The sequence below is a fragment of the Petromyzon marinus genome, chromosome 29 (assembly GCF_048934315.1).
Source record: "Petromyzon marinus isolate PM22_M1 ecotype Great Lakes invasive population chromosome 29, UKy_Petmar_22M1.pri1.0, whole genome shotgun sequence".
NCBI lineage: Eukaryota > Metazoa > Chordata > Hyperoartia > Petromyzontiformes > Petromyzontidae > Petromyzon > Petromyzon marinus.
This window is the reverse complement of record NC_133695.1, coordinates 2,451,756-2,479,041: the sequence shown is the minus strand read 5'-3', so window position 1 is coordinate 2,479,041 and position 27,286 is coordinate 2,451,756. Positions and strand designations below refer to the sequence as shown.

Genomic DNA, 27,286 nt, shown 5'->3' with positions numbered 1-27,286 from the left:
TTGACATTGCACTGCTATCCATTACAGAGGGGTTGTTTTGTTGGGTCAGATCGCGTAAATATAAATATGTCGTTAAACCCGCCACCACCCGACACAGCCAATTAGTAAGGTTTGTCACGTAAAAAAACGTGCCAAATTCGTTAACGACAGATTGTACATGTTGTCGGTTTACTTTCCCATACACTGGTGTGCTGAATTAGTCACAAGATGGCATGCTTTGTTAAAGTGACAAACTTTTACGAATTGGCTATGTCGGGTGGTGGCGGGTTTAATGACGCATTTAAATCCACGCGCTCTAACCCAGCAAAAACCTTTCATGGATAATGTTGGTCGCGAAAGCCCTACTTACGACGTGTTGAACTGATGTCACTGTTCTGATTTCAGTCCATTTGATCGTTGCCCCGTTTTGTTTTAGGCACTTGACGGATTTGTGTTGGTTCTCAACCAAGAAGGAAGATTCCTGTACATCTCAGAAACCGTCTCTATATACCTGGGCCTTTCGCAGGTAAGAGTAAACGTTGACGTTATTTCACTTGCAGTGTATGTACGTGCCTCTGGCCGCGCAATATAAGAATTAACGGATGTTGTCGTGCTGGACTTACAAACCCAGAGGTCGTCGGTTTGATACCCCAACATGGGAGTTTAAACAATCGCCAAGATTTTTCTAATCCCCCTCTTCAACCAACCCCCTCCTTCCCACAGCCTTTGTTCACCCAGCAGTATTATTAATGGGTGCACCACTGCCTATCGGAAGGTCACGAGTGGTGGGGTCAAGTGTAAAGTGTGGGCAAATCCCACCTCATCCAAGATTTCTGGCCAACGTGGAAGAGTAGGCCAACATACATTCTACAGTGAGCTCTGTCGAGCTCCCTCTAGCGGAGGCCCTTCTGCACGCAGTGGCTTTGAGCAACACACTTCATGGTTGCACCTTTACCCTTTAACCCATAAGATTCAAAAATAGCAATGTACAGCCCTTTGCAGATCCATTACTCCCCGACAGGACACATTGGTCATGGGGGTTGTTTGACCATAATTTACTGGTGAGTGTGGGTTGGCGAAGCCCGGGGTTTGAGGACCGGTTCAGATATCTCTCGCCACTGGTGAGAGCCGTGGCCGGCAATTGAACTCAGGCGGCAAGGTTTTTATATCAACGTGCACATCCAACTGTGCCTGTGCGTCTCCGCTGTACACCCTTGTGTTAACATTAATAATACAGCACACACGGCAACCGCGTGGCCTTAAATTCACCATGCTTACCGGAATGAAATCAAAGATTATTGTCTATCAGACACACTGCGAGTAAAATCACAGCCTCAGCCGAGCAAATAAAAAGATATAAATCAGCTTCCCTCGGTGTCAAAGGGCTGTTGTCTGTCAAGGAATGAGCGTACATCACTCCATGAATAAACATCAAGCCGCAGCTTGCTCTGGTTTCGAAATGTTTCAGATGGCGAAGGCACGTCTGGAGAGTTTGATTCATACCGACGCGCTGTTACCCAACGCCGTCGCTATTGAGCCTGGTGCTGCCCGAGTAAATCACTTCAACAAAGGGCCCTTGCAGTAACCTTCATGCATTTAGAGTTTCCAATGAAATCTTATTTTAATTACTCTGCGTGCGTGCGTGCTCCGCTGTGATAAATTAGTCTATTTTCTTTTTGTTTAGGTTTTAGTGCCGTATTGCGTTGTTTTATTTGCACAAACAATGTTATTTATTACAAAGGAGAGGGGATGAATGGAAATTGGTGGAAATAAAATGTGTTAATTACTAGCCTTAAATTATTTCTAGAAGATGACAATGATGATGATGATGGTGCGCATTCGTCAGGAACGCTGTGGTTTTAAGGACATTACATTGAACTCCAAATCCTATTTCTGATCATAGTTAATAAGCGGCTCCATCTAACACAGCCTGTGTTTACCCAATGGTGTAAAATGTGTTGGCTGCAGTTTGTCAATGAGCAATCACAGCCCACCGTGTCACCCTAAACGTCCCTGATCTCCACTGGATCTTTGAAGCTTAGGAGGGTCGAGCTCGGATAGTGCATGGATCGAGAGGTACAAGCGCTTGCCAGGTGTTGTAAGATACGAGGTACCAGGAGGTAGCAGTGCAGCAACGTGTGCTGTGATGTTTTCTTCCTCCTCTGGTATGCAAGAGGTCGGGGTTTCGATCACGACCTTGACGCCTGCTGTATATTTGTAGTTTGCATGTTCTCCCCCTAGTCGCGTGGATTTTTTCTCCGGGTCCTCCGGTTTTTCCCTCCACATATGGAAACATGCATTGAGGTTATTTATATTATTTTGGTGCTGTAAGTGTACAAATGATGGGCCACTTTATTGAGCTCTCATTTGTGGCCAGATCACTTCTGAAAAAGAGGTTAATGCCTCAGTGGGCTTGGCCTGGTAGGTAGTGGATGGTTTAGCGTTGTATTTTTTTGCGTTTGGGTGATTTGTTTAACTTTATTGTACTTTGCACTCCTGTCGTGTTGTTGTAACTGTTTGTTGTTGTTGTAACGTTCCCAACTGGACATCTGTGAAAAAAGAGCTTCATAGCTCATCGGATTTCTCCAGTCTAAATAAATTTTCTGATTCTGGATTGAACCTATCTGAGTAGAGCTTCGAGCATTATCCCCACATGTCCCAATGCAGCAAGAGCTTCAGTTTCAGTTTATTTATTTTGGTATAGCCCTGTGAGCCATTCGGCTCTTGAATCGGGTGCAACCACAACAAACAAAAAAACACGAACAAGAAAAACATCTTAAAGTGACTTTGTGTGACTGTGCAAACAGAAAATCCATGAAAAAAAACAGCTAAATATTCCTGAAAAAAGCACCGTATACCAACGCTGTGTGCAAAAAATCCCAGTGGGATGCTAGTCAAACAACAACAACCAAAAGAAAACTTAGATTAAGGCCATCAGTCTAACTCTGTACTACAACAAAACAAACATGTCCAAACCAAAAAACTTTTCCAAATCACCAAACACTAAAGCCATAATTGCAACGTAACAGTGATCACAGGGACTGACCGAATTTTTACAATAAACTACATAAATAACATGTAACACCAAACCATAGAGCCATAGCTGGCTGCATGAGTTACTCCACAACAACAAAAGCATCAGTCGGAGTATCAAATTTTTCAATGCACCTTTAAGATCAGCACGCTAAATCAAAATACAGGTAATATTTTGCAGCGTCATCCGGAGCGAAACATTTTATTTTATTTTACGCCAATGAATAGCAGTGGCAGCTAGGGGTGTACAACTCCTCTAGAGCAGTTTTGAGAGAAGATCTCATTGATAGTGATTCAAGTTGCAGTTTATTGGCAATAGCATTCCAGACTCTAGGGGGAATTAATAGCAAAGGCCCTTCCTCCAGTTTTTGTACGGCAATAGGGAATGTGAAGCTGGTAAATGAGCGAAGACCTGAGGTCAAATTTGTTCTTTGAAACAGAGTGGAGATCCAGCAGATAGTCTGGTTAAATAAAAGTCATAATTTAACTGTATATATCCACTGCTGGATGAAAGCAATCCCCTCGCTACTTCGGTAACAGGAGCTGTTTAACAATACTTCACCACGCTGGGTTCAGTGTGGGTATCAAATCGGCACTGATATTAGCCGTGGCGAGGTACCAAATTCAGGTCACCCGGGTTCATGGCACAGTTCACGTACTAATGTTATCACATCCACCGATAGACCTGGTAGATTGCATGCGTGTTTGTATGCGAGCTTAAAACCTTTAACCATAATGTCCGTATTCATGCGCTGTGGAACAAAGCTTTAAAGATAATTCCTTCAGGTTTCAGCACGTGTTCTCCAAAAGGCTGAGCAGTGTTTAGGCTTCAGAGTATGTAGCTAATGGCGAAGAACACAATAAGTCAGGACCTTGCGTTTCTTTGTAACAGGACACGTAGAGCTAAGTGAACGTGATTAATTGCCTGTTGACACAAGGAATGTGGGACACAATGGCTTACACTTGTAGGCAGCTCTATGGCAATGTTAACATTTTGTAGGTGACCCGTTTTCTTTTTAGTTTTTCCCCCGCCATGACCAGGGCTGCGTTCTTATTCTCCAACTTTAACGTTGGACGCGGCGCTCGTTACAATGAGACGGGCAAGCATAGAACGGGGGTGGTGGGGGCGGACAACGACAAATAGTGGCACATTTGGACTTCGCTGACCTTCGTTCGCCACGCGATCACAGAAGCGGCGCGGCTTAGCGGCCGCTCTCTGACACCGCGAGACACTTTGGCCTCACGCGGCGTCAAATACAGAGCATCCCTGGACAGTGCAATACAGAGTCGTGGCAGGCCAATACATAATAACTGGGAGGTGGAGGCATAGGCAGTAAAAGACACGGTACTGTCAAGGACAAAGCGCCCCCGTATAGCCTGCAACAGACGGTTGGGGCAAGGGCTGTTAGCGAGCACCTATGAAGGCCCGAACGGCAAACGAGTGGGTGGGTGGCCAGCACCACGCCCGGCCGCCTTTGTCTCCACAGTGGCGATGTTTACACATCGCACCAGGTAACTCTTTTCAGTCTGAGTCGACCTACCGGAGGCCGAGGACCTGTTGAGTTAATCGTCACTGGTGTTGGCCGTGAGCGGGAATCAAACCCGGCTCGCCAGGGTTTGTAGCGCAACGCGCTAACCACTGGGTCGCCGCTCCCCACACACACGTAAATACGCATGATGAATGAATAAATAAACAACCCACCAGATTGAAGAGAGGTTGATGAAAAAAATTCGATCATGAGCTACAGAATTGAGATTGCAATTACGGAAGGAATTAATTCTGAATAAATAACAGATATTCTAAATCTGAGGGGATTAATGTCGAATTTATAGCTGGTAATCTAAATCTGTGGGAAATGTTTACATCTGAAGGTGAAGTCTCAGAATGTAAATTGTTGGTCTTGAATTCCTCATTTGTGCCAATGTCTGCGTTATTAGAAATTTGAAACACGGGTGACGTAAAAAAATATAAAGGTTGTATATTTCCACAGTAAATAATCCGTTTGATCTGTGAAGTCGAGCACCAAGCAATCCAATGCAGTATTCGACAAGCATTTTTAAATACTTATAATAGAATAGGTGGCATCATATATACTGTAAGTTACTACTGCAAGTCATACAACGATTATATTGTGCCACAAAAATAGCGTAATGTATTCTTCTTTCCTCTTTCATTTATTTTTTAGTTACGCATCTAAACATTTACAGCTTGGGAGTGGGGCTGTGAATGAACGGATACGGGAAAAAAGTGCACGTGCTCATTCTTATTTTATTATTTTTAATCGAAACGTTGCCTGGAAGGCAAATAAGTGTTGTGGGATCACTTATTTTGGCATCTGAAAAGGGTGGAGTGGTCTTGACGTGATCTGTCAGCAAGCCTTTGTATGTAAGGACATATGAGATGCATGTTTGTGTGCATTATTGACAGCCTGGCACATGCTATCTCCCGTTCTGAGCCCGAGTCTCTACCACCGTACGTTGCAGCCAGACGCTCCCCTTTCACTTCACTTTGTTCATCTCGCGAATGTGCATCTTAAAGTCGGTTTCGACTGTGCCTTGTTTTATAGTTAATAATCACACGCATATATATTTGAAACAAACAGAATACGGTACCTCCAAATTTTCTCCATGGGAGGAAGAGGCACGATGTGACGGGATTTTCATGCCTGTAACGCCCTGTGAAGGGCAAGCCCATCAACGTCACATCAATGATCACGCCGGGGAATATGACGACCGGACCAGTGGCTTCCAGTCTGTCATTGTCAGGCCCATTTTTACACATCCAGGCAGGGACCGTTTAAGTGTGTTGAACTTCTTTCGCGGCGTACGTAGCCAACCGTGCTTATCGAAAGGTGCGGGGGAAGGACAACAAGCTAGACACACAAAGCAGCTGTAAAGAAATTCGTTTTCAGTCTATAATTAGTTTCCCCCAACTAATATCCCCTGTACACATAACTGCTGGCTGTGCAGAAGTCTACACAAGGCAATACTGTAGCCACTCCTCGCAGGATGACCTCCACTGGACAGGTATTTTCGCCGACTTTTTCACACTGGCCAGGCGTCTTGGAAGAGGTGGGAATAACCCACGCTTTACCCCACCACCCGTGACCTGCTCGTCAACGAACAGTAGGGTGACCCCATTCATATTGCAGGTGGAAAGGAGATGAGAGGGATTTTTAAAAAAAAAGTGCCATCGTGTTGATTCCGACATACAGACATACAGCTGCCTCACACGGAGATATTTTGCACAGTACGGTACATTGTACGATAACTTTGGCTTCGTGGTTGCGCTCGGCCAAGTTAAGCATCGTGAGAATAACGGATGTGTTCGGTTCTGGGTTGAATCCCGACTCGCATTTGTTGACACTCTTTGGGTATATTTAAAATTGTCGGAGACGCAATTATTGGGTGCGTATGTTAAAATTCTGAGGTTGATTTAGCAAATTATATCCTTTAAATGCAAGACTGTTACCTACCATCAGCATGCCGTTTGTAAGCACCATGCAATTGCTTTGTTTTGCCATTAAAAATTGCTTCCTTTTTGCATTAAAATCCACTTCACGTTGACACGAATGTTACAAATATCCAAAATGCCTCCACATGAAGACGCTCATTACCATGAATTATTCAGATATAATTTGGAAGAGTTATATATTAAAATAGATTCATCGTTCAAAAACTTTCACACATGCATGAGAGTTAATTTATTCATTTAAATGTGGAGGTTATATATGAAAGCTATGCACCAATGATGGGTTACCGACAGCTTTTGATAAACTTTCAGAAGGTGGCAGAGGCAATGATCAAACCTCTGCCATTGTAGTTCTCGTTTTTTTCTTCCCTTTGCTATCGAATGCAAACTAAAAACTAAACTTTTTTTTTATTTTACCAGCAGAGGCTCACTGAGCTATATAGTTCTTTTTCAGAAGCGACCTGGCCAAAAATGATAGCTCAACGAAGTGGCTTATCGCGTGGGAATTTATAGCAATAGCCAAATACTTTAAATGCGCGATGTTGATTTTAAATGTGGTGGGAAAAACCGGAGGACCTGGAGAAGAATCCACACAACCATGGGTAGAACATGCAATCTCCAAATGTACAGGCGTCAGGGTTGGGATTGAACCCACGACCCCCTGCATACTAGACAAGGGAGTTAACATCTCGCCACTGTGAATTGCCTTGTCGACAGCGTATCTCCCTCCCTTACTCATCTTCTGTTTTGTGATTTATTTTTTACTCCCTTCTTGTTGTCAACAGTGTGGGTAGACCATCTTTAAAAATAGACTTGTGACTTTTTATATTTTTTTATGGAGGCCTTTGTGATAGCTTTGGTGGCTGCATCCGTTTCCACCTCATCGAATGCCTTTGCATAGTCTACACAAGTCAAACGTCGCGATATCTGATATTTTCTCTTGTCCTTTTGAGAATTGCAGTGTCGTCCGTTTGGAGCAGATCGCTATAGTAGTTGTGATTGTGATAGCTCGTTGCTGTAGTGAACTGTAATTGCGTTTCCACGGCTGTGGGTTAGGAGGTCGCTTGCATAAGAACGATACTCATTTCCCACACTCGTGCTGTGTTCACCAACCTGCATTGACTAGTTTGGTGAAGTATGGTCACATATTTCAATGCCCCCAACCCACCACCGCCAATGTTGTTTGTTTATTAAGTTCATGAGCCAGCTGGCCAGGATTTGGCAAAACTTAGCACCACATTTCACCCTGGAAAAACTGGACAGCACAGACTAAGTTTCTCTAACCTAACGTTAAAACTAGCAATTACGCATTTAAGAATCACAGTAAAGGGAAAAACAACATTTACTATAAAAAAATACGACAACAACAACCAAAACCCCTCCAATCTCATCAATGGCCTTCAATGGACAGTGAGATTATAGCACAATTGCAATAAAGTTGAGGAGAGAAAGCCACAACTGTATAGACGGACCGGAACATGCACAGCAGAACCCACCGCATCCTCACGCTGGCGCCTGCGTTCCCGCCGCTGCTGTGAGCGGCACGTGTGATGCGTGAACCCCAGCTGTGGACCGCTAGTCCAGCGGTGCTCGCCACGCTAAGCCATCGTGAGCCGTGGAGCTTATAATAAGAATAGTAGTAGTAAGGCATATTTTTCTTCTTTGGTTCTTTCGGTAAAGTCACGTAGAATGAGAATAAAATAATAAAATGAGACAATAAAATTCTCACGACGTTTCGGCCACAACACAAGTAGCCTTCTTCAGGTGAAGGAACAAAACTGTCGGGACGACAGAGCTTTAATGAACGCTGCTAAGATTCGTAGCGTCGTTTTAAGCTGGTTGAGAGAAGTGAGGCACCTTGACAAAGGGGTTTACATATCAAACAGGATAATTTATCATTGAAATAGCTGGGGGATTAGCTTGTGACTGGTCACAGAAATAGCTATGTTAAAGTCAAAGCCTACACATCCACAGAGGCACCTAGTGCATGGACGCCAAAAGGGGGCTGCAACAACTCAAATATCATCCAGTAAACTGATGTGAAAAAACCTAAGTCTAAATTACATCAATATAATAAATGTACTCAATATATTCTTCAATAAGCAGAGCTATTAACAGCAACTGGGTATACCAGGGGTCACCAAACTTTTTTCACAGCGGGCCGGATAACTGATAGAATGACGAGCACGGGCCGCATAATCATTCTGTTCAATACTTGGGGGTGGGAAAGATGCGTATTTGTGTGTGTTGCCATGGAAACCATGGTAACGTGTTGCCATGACGTTGCCATGGAAACCATGGTAACGTGTTGCCATGGAAACCATGGTAACGTCAGAGCGTAGGCGGAGCTACCACGAGCCGGGGAATGACTTTGGATGGAGCGAAATAAGCAAACATTACAATGAACAAGAAAATCTAGATACAATAGTTTAAAATTTAAAATAGTAAATTTAAGGCACATAGCAGTAAGGAGGTCTCCGCACGCGTGAAGATCTCCTAGTATTCTAAACATAATATTTAAATTAAAATTGTATCACAACGTCTCGTGTTCCATACGTTTTATCAACCAAATTCAAGTACCGTCGGTGGGCCTGATGGACTGACGTCGCGGGCCGGATTCGGCCCGCGGGCCGTAGTTTGGTGACCCCTGGGGTATACACTACACTATATAATGAATACCATATAGTAAACAGATAAAAAAAATAAAACTAAAATATAAACTACCTCAATGTTATCAATAAACTCTAAATATTCTCAAATCAGCTGAGCTACCAACAATAAGTCGTTATATATCACGATGCTATATGACGAAAAAATGGGTGGATTCTTACCTTCCACTTCAGCACCACGGACAGCTACGAGCCCCGTTCAGATGGACGAGTCCATCCATGGTCGGAACAGAGGAGGGAGGAGAGAAACAGCTGCGAGGCGCTGTTATAATCATGTTATAAACCATACCATTAACCGTGGTGTGAGAAGTATTAAGAGTCAATGCCAGCGAAAGAGCTGCGGTCTGAAGGTCACCATAAAATACAATTAATTAAGAACCGAAATGGTTTAAAACATCTTTCCAATGGTTACTAAGCCAGAATCCATCCTCTCGGTTGAAATTGTCTCTGTGCTTGTATATGTGGATGGCCTCATGAACGAATCTCTCATGGTAGCCGGTTGGCTTGCAAAGAACCTCCGTCTTGGAGAAGTCAATGTCATGTGAGCCCACTGAATTATAACAGTGATCTGCCACGGCAGAGGAGTTCGTTCTACCGTGTTTCAAGTCTGCTTTATGTTCGCGGATGCGGTCCGAGATATGTTGTTTGGTTTCTCCAATGTAGCTACTACCAGAGGCACTTTAGTTTGTAAACGCCCGGGTACTGTACGTCTGGAACAGCATCTTTTACAGATGGAACCAGATCACGGATTTTATGTACTGTGTTGAATCGGACCTGGATCTTGTGTTTATTCAGGATTTTAGAGATATTTTTAGTGACCCCTGCAATGTAGGGTAAGGTGATGGTTTTGAGTGGCTCCACAAGAGGATCCTTCTTCATGACTGGAGTGATGGCTTTGCGGATTGTGTAGTCGGAGTAACCATTAGCCCTGAGAGCCTGGTGTACGTGTTTGAGTTCACTGGTAATGTGTTCCTGGTCGGAAATGCATTGGGCTCTATGGTATAGAGTCTTGATGAGGGAGTTCTTCTGGGATGGATGGTGGTGGGAATCTGGTTTCAAGTAAGCATCTGTATGGGTAGCTTTCCTGTAGACAGAGTGGCTCATTGAACCATCAGGTCTCCTTTTAATTAAGACATCCAAAAAGGATAGCGTGCCATCTTTTTCCACCTCCATGGTAATCTGTTGGCTGGGTGTATGGAATTGATGTGGTCGCGGAATTGGTCTAGAGCAGGCTGTCCATGTGGCCAGATGACAAAAGTGTCATCCACGTACCTCTTCCATAAGGTCGGGCGTAGAGTGGCAGTCTGGATGGCGTCAGTTTAAAAATTTTCCATGAATATGTTGGCTACAACCGGAGACAGGGGGTAGCCCATTGGGGTGCCCCGAAACGTCGTGATTTAATTTATTTTATTTTATACCTACGTGACTTTACCGAAAGAACCTAAGAGCTGCAGTCACGAAAACTTCAAATCTAGATTGTTTTATCCTGGCTAAAACAATGACACATCCGCCACTTTGGTGGTTGCCATATTATTATTGTTGTTATTAATATTTAAAAGTAAGCTGTTTGCAAGTTTATGATGCTGTGAGATTTTGATTTCAGTTTTGTACTGAATAATGATACTGGGAAAATAAATGAATTCGCTGATTATTCCTGTATTCGATTGCAACCAGGAAACAAACTTTTTAGTTTTCCGCGTGTTTTTTTTAATAGAAATAAGTTCAACTAAATGCATTCGTAGAATAAAATAAAGCGGACGTGGTCATTTTATAAATTCAGCATCATTTTCATCTACAATCACATCCCTTAGTTGGAGCTATGTAATCAGAATCGGAATCTTTACTTATACGGGAGGAATCCGATGAGCTATAATGCTCTGTTTTTTACAGATGTCCAGTATTTCCGCAGATGTCCACTAATGAGCCTTGATTGGTCCACTGCTTGATGGAAACATCACAAAGTTGTCGCCATCATTCATGGTCGCACGATGGAGCTATCCATCGGGCCGCCGCACGCGAGCTGATTTCATCATTCCATCTCTGCAGTTGACGCGCTTTCAAATGCATTCTCTCCTTTGGCTGCCACTCTGTCATTAGTGTCGACGACCAGCCATCACGCCTTGCAGCAATCCCACTCAAGTTTCTGAATAGTCAATACAACGCCACTAACTTACATTTGCTACATATCGGTAATGTGAGAGCACGGACTACTTCCATGCAAGCGGTAAAGTGGTCCCATTGCCTGTTCTTCTCTCCTGTCCACGTGGCGTTTATTTTACTCAACAAAAAAACTGTGCAAGTGGCAGAAAAAGTTCTGTACAGGTGCGAGTAAGCTACGTGTTCTGGCCTAATTTGGACATGAAATGGGGATTGAAGGGAGGGAAACGAGCAGTGAGTTGATTAATAATGTTTTTGTTGTTGTTGTTGAGGGGCTTGAATTAAAATGAGAATGGACGGGGGAGGGGTTGCGCCCCCATTTTGTCGCCCTTAGGGAGTAAAACCGTACAACTGCAATTAGCCGTTCGAACACAGGCCATTCATAACGTGAGGCCTGGTATTTTAGAGATGTAAAAAGCTCAGCATAAAACCGTGGAAAACCATAATTACATGCTCCGCGCAGAATGTGCCGTGCTCCATCATGTCAGGCAATGCTGGTACCTCTTCCTGTGTGTGAAAGGCTGTGGGGGTGGGGAGGGGGAGGGGGGGGGGGTTGTTCCAAAAAATGTTTGTACACAAATGTAGCAGCTGTGTGATTGATGACTTTTTAGGCCGCTCGTTGCAATAATGCCGCCGATCAAATCACCCGCGATGTGCCCAGTCTCTGGATTCTTCACAAAGCCCAGCGGGTTTGACCCTGCGTGGCGCTGGATGGGTCACCGGCATGCACACCGGCTCGTCGTCTAGGTCAGGGGTCCCCAGCCTCCGGGCCACGGACCGTTACCGGCACGTGGCCTGTTAGGAACCGGGCCGCACAGCAGCGGGAGGTGAGAGTGGTGAGTCCGCGAGTGGCCCGCCCATTATTTTATTATTTACCACTTCCGTCTGTGCCTCTTTCCCGCACTGCGCACTCGTCTCAGTCACAGTGTTGGTAAGCCCACGAGCTCTAACCCCTAGTAGCCACAATGAGTAAGCCCACAAGCTCTAACCCCTAGTAGCCAAAATGAGTAAAAGACAAACGTCGCCGGAGAGCTTCTTTGAAAAGGGGGAAAGACCCAATGATGAACCCCCCCCCTTCCCACCCCCCCTTCGGTCCGTGAAAAAAATTGTCTTCCACGAAACCGGTCCTTGGTGCCAAAAAGGTTGGGGACCGCTGGCCTAGGTGGCTGTGGCGCTCTGCTGCGTGGATGTCAGCAGGGGGAAGGGCAGCAGCGTCATAGGTCCACTTCCCATGCCCTCGCCTCGCCACACTGACCAGCGTGGCGAGGTGTGCTCGAGCTGCCTCCAACGACCCACACCACGTTGTGGGGAGGCCCTCATCTAGCAGTGGATTGAATGAAGGGCTGTGCGTGTAAAACACATGCAATGCTCTCTCTCTCTCTGTTCTTTTCCTTGTTGTGATGCCTTTCCATTTCATCTTGGCACACTCTGGCTAATAACCTGGGTCTGTGAATCCGGAGACCTCGGGTAATTTGCTGACCATGGCTAACACCGCGAGGTGAGTGCTATCTGAACTGGTCTTGGAGCAACCAATCCCCTCTCACCTTCACCGATACTCAATGACCACATGATCGACACCAGTGGATTGACAGAGGGTTGAAAATGATTGCTATTATCTTGAAATACAGGACTGTACTTCACTTAGAGCAGGCCCGAAGAAATAAGGAAAGTACACTTCATATGCAAATCAAAACATTACATTTCAGTGAGTTCTGTGTATCATGACCATTGCTGCATGGTATAATTGTCAACATTTCCATACGAGTAGGCTGTTTCATTTCATTAATTAATTCCGCTCAAAATATAAAACATCTAATCTGAAGCCGGTCCAACCAGATGCAAAGAACTGAAAGAAATATCAACACGCAAAGGGTGCTCACAAACAGCAGGGACGCACGACTGCCATCATACCTAGCATGACATAAAAACAACTATAAACTTAACTCTTTTTTTTTATTTAATCAGGTAAGGCCCTATTGAGCGATATGACTCTTTTTCGAAAGAATGCCACAAATGATAACTCAACGAAGTGGCTTATCACGTGGAAATGTATTAGCGGACAATTTATCTAAAGCGTGTTGATTCTAAACGTGACGGGAAAACCGGATGACCCGGAGAAAAATCCACGCGACCACGAAGAGAACATGCCAACTCCGTATATACAGCCGTCAGGGTCAGGATCAGACCCACAAACTCCTGCATATCAGGCGAGGTAGTTAACATCTGACCACCTGCGGCATGTTTGGCTTGGACCAGCAGTAACACATTGGCCGCTTGCTGTAGACATTTACGGTTCGAATCCAGCAGTCGTCCTCGTTACTAATATCACAGCTGTACTAAACATAACCTTCTAACACTGCGGCAGTACTAACCCTAACATTCTAATACCACAGCTGTACTAAACATAACCTTCTAACACTGCGGCAGTACTAACCCTAACATTCTAATACCACAGCTGTACTAAACATAACCTTCTAACACCGCGGCAGTACTAACCCTAACATTCTAATACCACAGCTGTACTGACCATAACATCCGCGCCTTCCGCTTCTCAGTGACTCTTACAGAGCCTGTTTCTTCATTCGAAGAAATGGGCCATTGTTTGCGGGTGGTGTCCTGGTTTAAATTTGACAAATTTGAAAAAGTACAGTACGGTACTCGTAAAATTACTTAATTGATAAACACGTTATGATAATAATTCAAATTTATGATGCGCATTCCATCCTAGAATGCCAATGCGCAAAATCGTCAAAGCCCTGCTTCAAAAAAATTAGAAAGACCCTCCTATAAAACCGCACCATGACCACCGAATTCTCGTGTGCAACGCTCTCAAGATCACGAGCGCACCTGTACCGCTTGCTCTTTGTATTTGCTTCAAGCTTGCACACATTGTCCTGTTGCGACGGGGTTTCCCCCGTCATTGACGGAGAGCGACCGGACCTGGCTAAAGGAAGCCACGAGTTCCTGATGCCGATGAGCATCGGTCGAAGCGCTCTGCAATTTCGATGATTCTGCGCCAGACCATTTATCCCCGATGAGGCGAGCTGCATCTATTTATCTTGGGTGTTTTCGTTGCTGTATCGCTCAATCGACGTTGCAATTTATGAAGGCAGCCATCCATCTATGCATCCGTCCATCCATTAATTTGCTGGGACATGTTAATACGGGGTAGCTGCATAACTATAAGCGCATATTAGCCGTGAGCGGTGCACTGTTCTATTTGGAGAATAAAGCCACCCTTTAAAATTTTCATAGACTATTGGTCAACTGATCCATGAGTCTGTCCCAGTCATGAGATTTTTTTTGCGTGTTCGTAAAGGTTGCAAAGATGCCCAAGAGGTCGGTATAATAACAGTGGGAGAGCTATATACAAGGGTGTCCATGAAGGAAGATACCCATTAATACTCTGTGTTAATCCACTGATGGATGGAGACATCCCCACAACGTGCAGGCCATGGTGGTTGTTTGACAATACTTCATCATGCTGGTTCAGTTCGCGATGGTGAAGCGATATCACTCGCCGGGGATGTTAGCCGCAGCTGGAAATGTAATTGTTGTCACTGGGTTCATAGAGCGGTGCACTAACCAGAGAGCGTCATCTGTTAATAAGGAATAAAAAATATATATAGACAGTTTCAATTGTGTCGTTGAAATGTTAACAACATATTTCTTTTGAACTCAATGTGCCTTTTTTTTGCGAAAAGTTTGAGTGATATTGAAAATAACATAAAGGCAGTGTGTACACGACTGTCACACCCAAGATGTTCAGAAACTCTCACATAGCAGCACACTCCTTCGTGTTAGGAAGCATCCCACTGAAGCGGATCTCATAGCGCTACCTCAGAGAGTACTGCAAGTGGCTTCCCTCTCGCACAATGGAGGACAGCACTTTCCCACCCGCCATGCCACAGAGAGTAATGTTCAAAACCACGACAGTCAAGCCAATATTTTTAATGAAGTGCACAGCCGACTTCAGAGTGACGTTCGGGGCCATCAACTTGAGAACACAGTTTCATCACAGGGTGTCTCCCTGGATTCTAACCGCAGGATGATGTCAGTGGTGCCAGCTCAGCGCCCTGACCTCTATGCCACTCGTCCGCCCACCGAAGTAACTACGAAAAAAAACCCTTCAAGGTTATCCTTAGTCTAGGTGAGTAATCACTCGCTCGCTCGCTCTATCGCGTCTGAAGGTTGTCACGTTACACGAATCATTGCTGACTGATCAGCAATGAAATAAAATGAGGATATCGACTCAGGGTACCGCTGCCCCTTCCAGCACGTGACCAGCGGCCGTGAGGTGCATGGGCACATTCCGATAAATCCGTGATGGGACGCAACGCCTTCCTTTGCGGTGGCTGCTATCTGTCGCAGCAGATGCAGATTCGGTGGAGGTTGTTTGTTTAAGCTCAGGCATCTGTGACAGGCGGAAACTGAATTTGCCAGGCGCGCTAATGCAACTAATTATGGAGCCGCGTGCGGCTCATCAGAAATTCTTGGCATGTAACGGCACCGTAATCGGCAAGCATAGGACCAGCGCACACATTTTTTTTCTCTTAAACTTTAATTAGATTTCTCCAGCACGACTTTTCGCGGCAAAGAGAGAACTAGAGATAACATCTCTCTTATAGAAAGGCATCGCCTGCCAGGAAAGAATAAAATAACTACTTCCCAACTAAAATTAGAACTGTATCGACGCTGCTCGGCTGTGCGTCCGACGAACATTGCGCACGGAAACTGGAGGATTTTTAAATGCACTCAAGAGCTTGATGGAGCACATTTGTTTTATTTAGGATGCACTGCAAAGTGCGTGCAATTGGTTAAATGTTCTCATTTGTGTTAATTTGCGTGTTGTCAATGTCCACTGAGTGCTTGAGTAAAAACGCTGAGTTGTTTAATGGGTCCGTGGCCACAGCAGTGACCGGGATATATATATGTGTGTGCGTGGCAGTGGAAAGTCAAGGATCGCTTGCCTACAGCTGATTAACGGACTCGGTTACAGCGCAAACCAAATCGCCCTCAACGCGCACCGATCTCGTCGATTCTTGGAAGCTAAGCTGCGTTGAGCCTGGCTTGTACTCGGATGGGTGGCCACCTATGCCGAGCATATAAAGCCAAAATCTCAGCATTGGCGCGAGTCCAAAATACAGATTTAGGACCCCCCCCCCCCGCTTCCGAGAAAATAATCTCGAGATATAATGAGGCATTATTATGAAAACATTATTTTGCACTGTGGGGCAGCGGTGGTCAGCGTCACTGGTGTTCGATTCTCTGCTCCAGCTGGTATCGCTGGCACCAAACCGGTTTTGGGCCAACCTTGATGTTTGCTCCCCAAGCAGTACGTGCCACCACCACAAGTCTGTGCTACATGGCCATACAGAAGGGGAGAGTGAAGGGTTGCAACTGGGTGCTGAAGCGGCGTGATGTTATCTCCCTCGCCTGATTCGCAGGACAGCGTGGGTTCGATCCCAACCCCGACGCCTGCTGTATATTTTGGAGTTTGCATGTCTCTCTCTCTCTCCATGGTCACGTGGAATTTTTCTCCGGGTCCTCCGGTTTTCCCTGCACATTTAGAATCAGCATGCATTGAGGGTGTTTGGCTGCTATAAATGTCCACGTGATGAGCCACTTTGTTGAGATCTAATTTGTGGCCAGGTCGCTTCTGAAATAGAGCTGTATAGTTCAGTGGGCCTTTACCTGGTAATATATAATTAAAAAAATGTTCATATATTTATTGTATCTTTTCCTTGTCTCTATATCATCGATGTAAGTGCAAACGTCAGTTTTCAGTGGATCGGCATATGCAAGGAGCAGGCGCTCGTGCGTGCGCGTGCGCCTGTGTTTGTGTGCGCGTGTATGTGCGTGTGTGTGTGTGTGCTCGTGTGTGTGTGCTCGTGTGTGTGTGTGTGCGTGCGTGCGCGCGCGTGTGTGTGTGCGTGCGTGGGGAGCGGTAGTGTAGCGGTTAGCGCGCTGCGCTATGAACCCGGCGACCCGAGTTCGATTCCCGCTCACGGCCAACACCAGTGACGATTATCTTAACCGGTCCTGCCCCCCTCCCCTAGGTCGACTCAGCCTCAAATGAGTACCCGGTGCGTTGTGTAAACATCTCCACTGGGGAGACAAAGGCGGTCGGGCGTGGTGCTGGCCACTCACCCCCTCGTGTACCGTTCCGGCCTTCATAGGTGCTCGCTAACAGCACTCTCCCTACAGTCTGTTACAGGCTATACGGGGGAACTTTGTCTTTGTGCGTGTGTATGTGTGCGTGCGTGTGTGTGCGCTCCTGTAAAAGCCCTGCACCCTGTGCACAACTCCTTTCATCCCGTGCACAGCGCTTGGGCGTTTTTTCTCTCTTTCCCTGACGCTCAAAACGCCTTTGATTTAATTCTCCGCGTGCGGTCCGAGGTACAACGTAACGCGCTGTCACTCAGTGTGTGGCGACAACAAAGCCGAAACAATATCATCCTCACGCTCGATGCTGTTTCCTTAGCGGGGGGGTGGGCGAGGGAGGCGGATATTCCACTTTTTTTTTGAGAGCTTGTGCATTCTTTTATTAATTTTTCAAAATGGATTCCTTATCAGTCGTTACGCCCACCTCTTCATGCTAATTTTAGATTGTATTTATTTAATTTATCCCCGGGTTTTTTCACTCCTACCTTTATTATTCCATTTTCTTCTCATCGAATATATATATACATACTCCTTCTTTATGTAGTTTTTAAAAAAATACTAATTGTAGAAAGAAGTATTATTTTGTTTTTTAACCATAGATAAAAAAGGTATATGAAATTACTAAGTAACCTGTTAATTTTCTCCTTCAGGAACACTTGTGTATGAGGATACATATCAAAAACCTTTATCGGTCAAAAATGTCTTATGTATGTTTTATTTCCTTTATTTTCCTCCCAGCATGCTCTTTTAATTCAATTACATTTTTGCAAGCCTTGCTAAAGTTGGGTTCATTAAAGATTTGATCAGACAATTAATCGCGCAAATATACGGGTAGCGCGTAATTTCCTTGTCTTCGCAAATGTAAAACCACATAATTTCTGAATTATATAGCATAAGTGACATTGCTGATGCTGGCTACAATATTACTTATTACAAGCTGCTTTTCTGACCTTTTGCGCCACCTTCACACTTGTAAAATTTTATGGAGCATGTCATGGCCAGGATTAATGTCAAATTTTATATGACATTTCAGGATGGCGAAAAATGTGAATCCTGAACCGTAAATTAAGGTGCCAGAAACCCAAGGTCAAGCTAGAGAATAAGTGATAAATAATGAACTCTAATAAAAGAGAATAAGGCACAGCACATAAATTGAAGCCTTCCATATTTTCTATGGTGCTATTAAAAAAAAGGTATTGTAATATGTAGACCAACAACGTCTGGTAAGAAAGATGTGGCTTTTTCAGGTGCAAGTGAAAATATGATTGTGCAGATCGTCTAAATAAACAATGGCACTTGCTAAATAAGCGATGTGTACAACATTAGATTGTACAGTATAATATGCATGTTCTGGTAAACCGTGGAGAGAGAGAGAGAGAGTGTGGGACACAGAGAGAGAAAGGGAAAAATAAACGATTTGGATAAATATTATCCACAATTGTCGTACTGTCGTTTTTTTTTTATAATTTCCAATTGTAAATGCTCATATCTTTATTTCATATTTTTCTCATTCTCCTAAATGAAACACAGTGCCTGCTTCTTTACAATGCGGTCGTGGTGAGGGCACGGGGTCAGCCGCTATTACAGATACATATTGCGGCCCTGACAATATTTTTTTTATTAATTCATTCATTCATGCAGTTTTATTTATAACCAGCCGAGTAAGCCTCTTGTTATACTTTGTCTCATAGCGTGGAGCGTTTGACGTCAGACAGCTGGCACGCACCAACCTGCATGCAGTGCGCGACAATTAGGGCAGAGAAGTAAGGATCCAAGTGCAATACCTATAGACGGACATCGAATAAACATTCGGAAAAAAACTGCACTGAAATTCCATTCAAAGCCCTCTCAGTGTCGAGTCAAGAAGCCAGTTGTCATTTTCTCCACATTATGATGCACTTTTTTCCCCGCGTATTTTAAATCAAATGTTGCGGGTGCGTCTTATAGTCTGATATGTGTCTATGTTGCATGAATGTATGTTGTATATATGTTGAACTTATTTCGCACCGTATGTAGCCAACCGTGCTAATCGGAAGTGTGGAGGAAGGGCAACAAACTAAACACAAAAAGCAGTTCGAAAGAAATTAATTTTCAATCTAAATGATTTTTAAGTGCTTAGGTCCTGTGCCTTCCTAATATCGCAAGGAAGAGCGTTCCAGACGGCCGCAGAAGCGCATCTGAGGGCACCGCACGATGCAGTGACCACCGCCTTTGTACGATGGATAGTCAAAAGCCGCTGCCGCGAGGATGACCAGAGTTTGCGTGATGGTTCATGCTCCTTGACGAGATCAGCGAGGAATTGTGGTTCATTTGTGGCAAGCGCGTTGTGTGTAATGAGTGCGACCTCGTAATGTATTCGTTCGGCAAATGGAAGCCAAGGCAGCTCAGCAATCACTGGACGGACACGGTCGGATCTTGCAGTCCCCGTCACGACACGTGCCAAAGATTTTTGTACACGCTGCAGCTACATGTGTGACCACACTTGTATATTATCATTGACACAGGGCAAAAGTCTGGGGTGCGCCTTACTTTGCGGAGTATCCTATAATCCGGAGAATACGGACATCGTAATGGACGGCTTGGAACGTCTCTCCAGCTCCTCTTAGGGGCTTTGATAAAGTTGCATTAGTTCGGCTGTTGGAACCTTTGTCATTTCCACTGAATCTTCAGAATCATGAAGGTACTGTGGCATGACTTGGACAACTTGCAGCAGTCCACGGTTACTAAATACATAACACAACTAATGATAATTCATCGGTAAGTCTTCATAGTGTAGTGTGTAGCACAGATGCCCCTGGAGCCAGTGGTATGGATTAAAGTCAAAACTTAGTCATGGTTCAATGAGCCACTCTGTCTACAGGAAAGCTACCCATACGGATGCTTATTTAAAACCGGATTCCCACCACCATCCATCCCAGAAGAATTCCCTAATCAAGACTCTATACCATAGAGCCCAATGCATTTCCGACCAGGAACACATTGCCAGTGAACTCAAGCACGTACACCAAGCTCTCAAGGCTAATGGTTACTCCGACTACACAATCCGTAAAGCCATCACTCCAACCATGAAGAAGGATCCTCTTGAGGAGCCACTCAAAACCATCACCTTACCCTACATTGCAGGGGTCACGTAAAAACGATCTCCAAAATCCTGAATAAACACAAGATCCAGGTCCGATTCAACACAGTACATAAAATCCGTGATCTGGTTCCGTCTGTAAAAGATGTGGTTCCAGACATACAGTACCCGGGTGTCTACAAAACTAAGTTGCCTCTGTGGTAGCAGCTACATTTGAGAAACCAAACGACATATCTCGGACCGCATCCGCGAACATAAAGCAGACTTGAAACACGGTAGGACGAACACCTCAGCCGTGACAGATCACTGTTATAATTCAGTGGGCCCACATGACATTGACTTCTCCAAGACGGAGGTTCTCTGCAAGCCATCCGGCTACCATGAGAGATTCGTTTATGAGGCCATCCACATAAACAACCACAGAGACAATTTCAACCGAGAAGATGGATTCTGGCTTAGTAACCATTGGAAGGACGTTATAAACCATTTCGGCTCTTGATTGATTGTATTTTACGGTGACTTTCAGACCGCAGTCCATTCGCTGGCACTGCCTCTTAATACCTCTCACACCACGGTTAATGGTATGGTTTATAGCATGTTGTATAATAATGAATAGTATAACAGTGTAATGTTTAACATAATTCATAAGGCAATATAAAGTATCGTAATTGTATAGTGAATATACAGCAGTGTGGTATACAGTAGGGTTGGTAGAATAATACATAGTGTAATATTACAAATCTAATATTTTTTAGTCTAAAGTATAGGGTAGTGTATAGTAACGCATTGTATAATTCAAGGGTGGGGTTTGTCTATGGCATTGTATATTACGGTGTATAGTCGTGTAATGTAGAAAAAAGTTTAGTTGGAGACGGTATAACATTGTAATGTTTAGTAGTCTAGTTTATAGCATAGTTGTAACGCAACACAGGACAGAGCAGCGCATCGTGGCCGTTTCTCTCTCTCCCCCCTCTCTCCTCCGTTCCGAGCATAGATGGACTCGTCCGTCTGGACAAAGTTCTTCGCTTTCCGTGGTGCTAACGTTGAAAATAAAAAAGAAACCGCTGATTTTTTCGACGTAGAATTGTAATGTATAATGACTTATTGTTAGTAGCTCAGCTGATTGGAGAGTATATTGAGTTTATTGATAACATTCATGTAGTTTATATTTTAGTTTTTTATCAGTTTACTGTATGGTATTCATTATATAGTGTAGTGGATAGTCATTTACTTTATGTTACTAGCTCAGCTTATTGAAGAATATATTGAGTACATTTGTTATATTGATGTAGTTTATACTTAGTTCTTTCACATCGGCTTATTGTATGATAGTTGGGTAGTTGCAGTTCTTTAGCGTCAATATACTAAATGCCTCTGTTGATATGTAAACTCTGACTTCAACATAGCTTCTTCCGTGACCAGTTACATGCTAATCCCTCACACTAACATCATGGTAATCTCCCAGTTACATGCTAATTTCTGACTTTAATACCCTGCTAATCCAACACATTAACACAGCTACTTCAATGCTAAATTCTTCTGTTGATATGTAAACTCCTTTGTCAAGGCGCTCTGCTCCTCCCACCCAGCTTAAAAGACGCTGCCAAGCTTAGCAGTGTTCATTGAAGCGCTGTCGTCCCGACAGTTCTGTTCCTTCACCTGAAGAAGGCTACTTGTGTTGTGGCCGAAACGTCGTGAGAATGTTATTTTATTATGTTTGATTTTTATTATTTTAATTCCATTCTACGTGGTGACTTTACAGAAAGAACCTAGAAGATGCATTTTTTTCTTCATTTTAGCTAATTATTGTTAGTACCATTATTATTATTATTCTTCACGTGATTGAGACTTTGCACTTGGGCTGATTGCTTCACCATATGTTACCTTGTCTATGTGATGATATCAAACAGAAGCAGTCATACATTTTTTTCTACTGCATTAAATAGGGACATTTAGATCGTGATGTTGTCAATACTGCACGTGCCAGCGATTATAATTTTTACTTGTCACAACTACAGGTCAGGAAGCTTCCATTTGATATCAAACTTATATTTTTAGATAATGTGTGGACGATGATGCAAATGTATGGATCATATCTCTGACCGAATATATAAGTATCTCACCGTGCGAAACATTTTAATGTTCAACAGATGTTTTCACATCGTGCTAACCATTAATCCACTGCTGGATGAGCGTCTGCCACCTCTACCACGATCTATCACGATTTTGCAATGTAATGATCCACCAAACGCCTTCACGCGGGCTGATTTAATTGCTCCATCTCCTCTGTGCACGTCCTCACATTAATTGGCTGTCACTCCGTCATCATTCTTGACATCCAACTAAAAATGGCTTAGTTTATATCACCGCAGACGTGCGGGGACATTTCAGATCATTGGCATTCGTTATGCCAGTGTGTCTTTTCCCCAGCATTAAGTACGATTAAATGCGCTGCACCTTGTTACGCCGTGCATTGCACAATATAACAAGCTATCATTAAATGCCGTTTTCCGTGTACAACACGCGCCCCAACGTGCGCGTAATGCATGATGCGTTTCAAATCAGCTGCATCCTTCACGCAAACAAAACACACACGTGGCGCGGCGCGTCACCCATTAGCGTCGAATTAATTTATTTATTTGTTTACATTTCGTTGTTTTTTAAAGAGCGGAGTATCGTGGCAAGTGTCAGGATAACAACAACAACAACAAAACCTCATCTCTTCTGACCTCTGGCATCGCCATTACCTCCGCTCAAATGAATAGACAGCTGCATAGTGCATGTAAATAAGAAGTCGGTTGAGAGGTCGCCCGTGCCTGCGTCTCTTCCCCGATCGAGCGCTTTGCAGTGTCGTTGCGTTCCGTGTCGCTCAAGAGAGGTCGTACGTCGTCACGGCCTGACGGGCGGCCGCCGGTGATCCCTGTCACTTTGGTGGCATGCGTCCGAGCCTTAAACTATGCACATCTCCGGGCTCCTCATTTAATACATATGTATATAAGTACATGTGTAGGTGGACTCAGCCTCTCATGACACACCTGGTGCGGTGTGTAAACATCGCCACTTGGGAGACAAAGTCGGCCGGGCGTGGTGCTGGCCACCCACCTCCTCGTGTGACGTGCTCACGAATGGCACTTTTCCCCAAAGTCCGTTAAGTCTATAGGCGCTGTGTTTATCCTTTTTATAAAATACCATATCGAAGACAAATGGAAGCATCCTTTCATCAATTAATATGGGCTTTTAAGCCCAAGATAGTGCATTAAATATAGTGTGTGAATCAATGTTATTTTGATGCATATGAATTCCAACTAATGGTTTTATGTGGCCCCACCAGCCACTTCAGGCACTGCTTTCAACACGCTGTAAATTGAACACAACAATTAATAGAATCATTGGTGGAAAGGTGAATCCTTGCACACGCAATGTATACGTTTTTAGGAAGATGCTGCCACGTTTTTGCAGTAGGACGGGCAATGATTGCTATGTATTCCATTTTCGAAATTCTCAGGTAATTTTTTTTTACAAAAATTAGACACATGACACAATGGCCTACTCTTGTAAATTACATCACGGGATCTTTGACATCTACTGTGAAGCAGATGGTGAGTGTGTTTTTGTTGATTCATGCTCACTGCGGCATCAACCAGCACGCCCGCTAGGCCTTGCCATTACCATATAATATATAAAGATGAGTATTGAATAATGCACTATTTTTTAAAAGTACTATACTGTGTAGCCTGTCTTTGTACCGAGGCTGAGCAATGAAATGCATCCACACACCCCGTCAGTTTGTTTCATTAGAGTGCTGGCCTCTTTGATGTTCAGCGGTTTTATTTCATTTCATTACAACGTATCCTAAGACGCTACACACAATACATGAGGAAAAACTCAAGCCTCTACATTACCCAAGGCATGAAAGAGCTGTGGCTGGGTCCGCCGGCGTCGAAGCCAAGGTGTCCACTTTAGACGTAAGAGTTTATTTGAAAAGACACTCGTCGCTTGTTTCTACGAACGGCTGGTGAAGAATCCAAAATCAGTTCCTCACTGTCACTGCACCATTCTACTTTGCTTACAGCAACGGGGACAATTCCGAACTCCAAATTGCCAAAGCTGAGTTGTGACATTATATAACTCTGGGGAGGGGGTGTTAGGGTGGGCGGCGTGGCAAGGTGGGGTGGAGAGGAGGGAGAAGTGTAATCATTACACCTGTACTACAATAATAAAGTGCGTGGAATCACCCTAACTGCGACCCATCTCGTCAGAGCGTGGCAGTTTGGACGGGTGATTGCCTGCAGAGCTTCTCAGAGCGTTGTAGTCATGGGACCTCGAGGTGGCCAGTATATTGCAATGCCTCATAACATGGGCTTGGCCAAACATCCCAATGCAGGACCCTCCTGTAAAATTATCTTGACATTCAGTAAGACTTTCCTGGGTAAATAGTTGGCATCACTGTATTGCTATTATTAGGATTATGTTTCTTTATTTTGTTTAAGTTACCATAGATCAAATCTACGTTGTATTATTTGTTGTTTATTCAATATTAAAATATCATTGGAATGTAAAAAAACATAACTTTCATATGTACGTATTTTGAGAAATGCATATTTAAACAAAAAATCATACCCACTCAAGCATGCTTCTGTTCTCTACTCTTTGGTTCTTTCGGTAAAGTCACGTAGGTATAAAATAAATTAAATCACGACGTTTCGGGCGCAACACAAGCGACCCTTATCAGGTGGAACAGAAACAGCAGGAGAACTGCAGCAGGAGAATTGCTGTGTCTGTTCCACCTGATGAGGGTCGTTTGTGTTGCGATCGAAATTTCGTGATTTAATTTATTTTATTTTCTACCTACGTGACTTCACCGAAAGAACCAAAGAGTATGGATTCCTGCAGTCACGAAAACTTCAAATCTAGATCATGCTTCTGTCACATGTTACATCTTTATTGTGGAAAACCGCAAATGAATTCTGAATAAATGTCCTACTCAAATGAGCAATCAGGTGGTTTTCATCTCCTCTTTACAGCTCGTGGAAATTCCACGTTCCTGTGGTGGAGGCAAGTCTATTCATAGAACAACCACCGCTTACATTCCCAGAAAGTAGTACTCATTTTACCGACGGCAGAGGGATGATGGACTGAATTAACTGCCACCAAGCTGCTCACTCTTTCGGTGAGCCACCTTTGCTGAGTCACCTGGCAAGAAAAAAATGAATTCATACGTGTGTGTATATAATATATTGTTTCCCTTCTACGTGACTTTACCGAAAGAACCAAGAATAGGACATCTGTATCATGTACGTATGTATGTTGAACTTCTTTCGCACCGTACGTAGCCAACCGTGCTAATCAGACCCGTGGGGGAAAGACAACAAACTAAACACAAAAAAACAGTTCTAAAGAAATTAGTTTTAAATCTAGATTTAAAAGTGCATAGCTCCAGTGCATTCCCAATATCGGACGGAAGAGTGTTCCAGGTGGACGCAGAAGCTCATCTTAAAGAGTACAATGCAGTGACCATCTTTGCTCGATGGTGAACCAAAAGCTGCTGCGAGGATGACCAGAGTTGGTGTGATGGTTCATGCTCCTTGACGAGCTCAGCAAATTATTGTGGTTCATTTGTGGAAAGCACTTTGTGTGTAATGAATGCGACCTTATGATGTATTAGTTATACATTATAAGGTCGCACTCGCCTGCATCGTATTGTATTGTGCCATGGCGCTGTGCAACAATGTCCCTTGTCGTGACAGCCCTGAACCCAGATGTATGTGTGGAGGGTGGCGGCGATATTGTTCCACCCTCATGACAACATAGTCCCTCCATCTGCTCCAAAAAGCGTGTGATACGAGCAGCGAAAGTCGTTGCAGAGGGAGGTTGTGCTCCCCTCTAAAAGTCTTCTTTGCCCCCCAAAGAGGAATTATCTGTGCTGCTTCCATCACCCATCACGGCTTGAGTGAGAGTGTGTGGTGTGTGTGTGCATGTTCTCCTGCCTGCCCCTGCGATTAATGTGGAAAGAAGAAGGGTATGTACCCCAAAGCGCAATCGTACATGCTATGCGATTTGATGATAATTGTAGCAGTAGTAAGCACTACTCTGCCAATTAGCAATTTACTGTCATTCACCCTTTCCTACTGCTGTTGTCACGACCAACAGTGATATCATTGTGTTGGCGGTGGGGTTGGCCATGTAGCCGCTATGAATCCGGTGACCAGAGTTTGATTTCCGGCTGTGTTCACATCAGGGTTATTATCTGAACGAGTTCTGGGCCCGCTCTACTTTCGCCAAATTGCACCAACCAGCGTGGTGAAGTATGGTCAAACTCCATGACTGACAGCATGTCTTCATCTAGTAGTGGATTGACAGGCGCTGTAAATTACTGCATTAATTTGTAAGTGCTGAAAAAGCGTTTGTTTCTGAAAATAACTTCAGTCTACACTTTACATCATTAAAAGCATTGTAATACAATAACAACACCATATTCCTGTAGCGACGTTTGTTTCTGTAAATATAATTTTAGAACAACAGTTTGCCATGCAGTTTGAAAGGTGCTTGTTATTTATGAGCTGCAATGTCTCATTCAGGAAACAATAATATATTCCGACGTTAAAAATAAATAGAAAATAAAATGTTTAAAAAAACACATGATGAATAAATTATTTTTTAAATGTCACAGCAGTCTTTCGGGCAATTGGTGATATTTCTGCTTTAGACTCTCAAAGAACATACAATCAATTC

The 27,286-nt window shown here is 44.0% G+C and overlaps 1 protein-coding gene across 2 annotated transcripts in view; it reads left to right on the top strand.

Annotated features, from left to right (window-relative positions):
* LOC116947350 (neuronal PAS domain-containing protein 3-like) overlaps positions 1-27,286 on the top strand; it is a 217,061-nt gene that overhangs the window by 141,751 nt on the left and 48,024 nt on the right. For both annotated transcript variants that reach the window (XM_032962983.2, XM_032962984.2), the window contains exon 4: positions 416-505. In XM_032962983.2, coding sequence (XP_032818874.1) covers positions 416-505 — 90 coding nt within the window. The remainder of the gene's footprint in view (positions 1-415; positions 506-27,286) is intronic.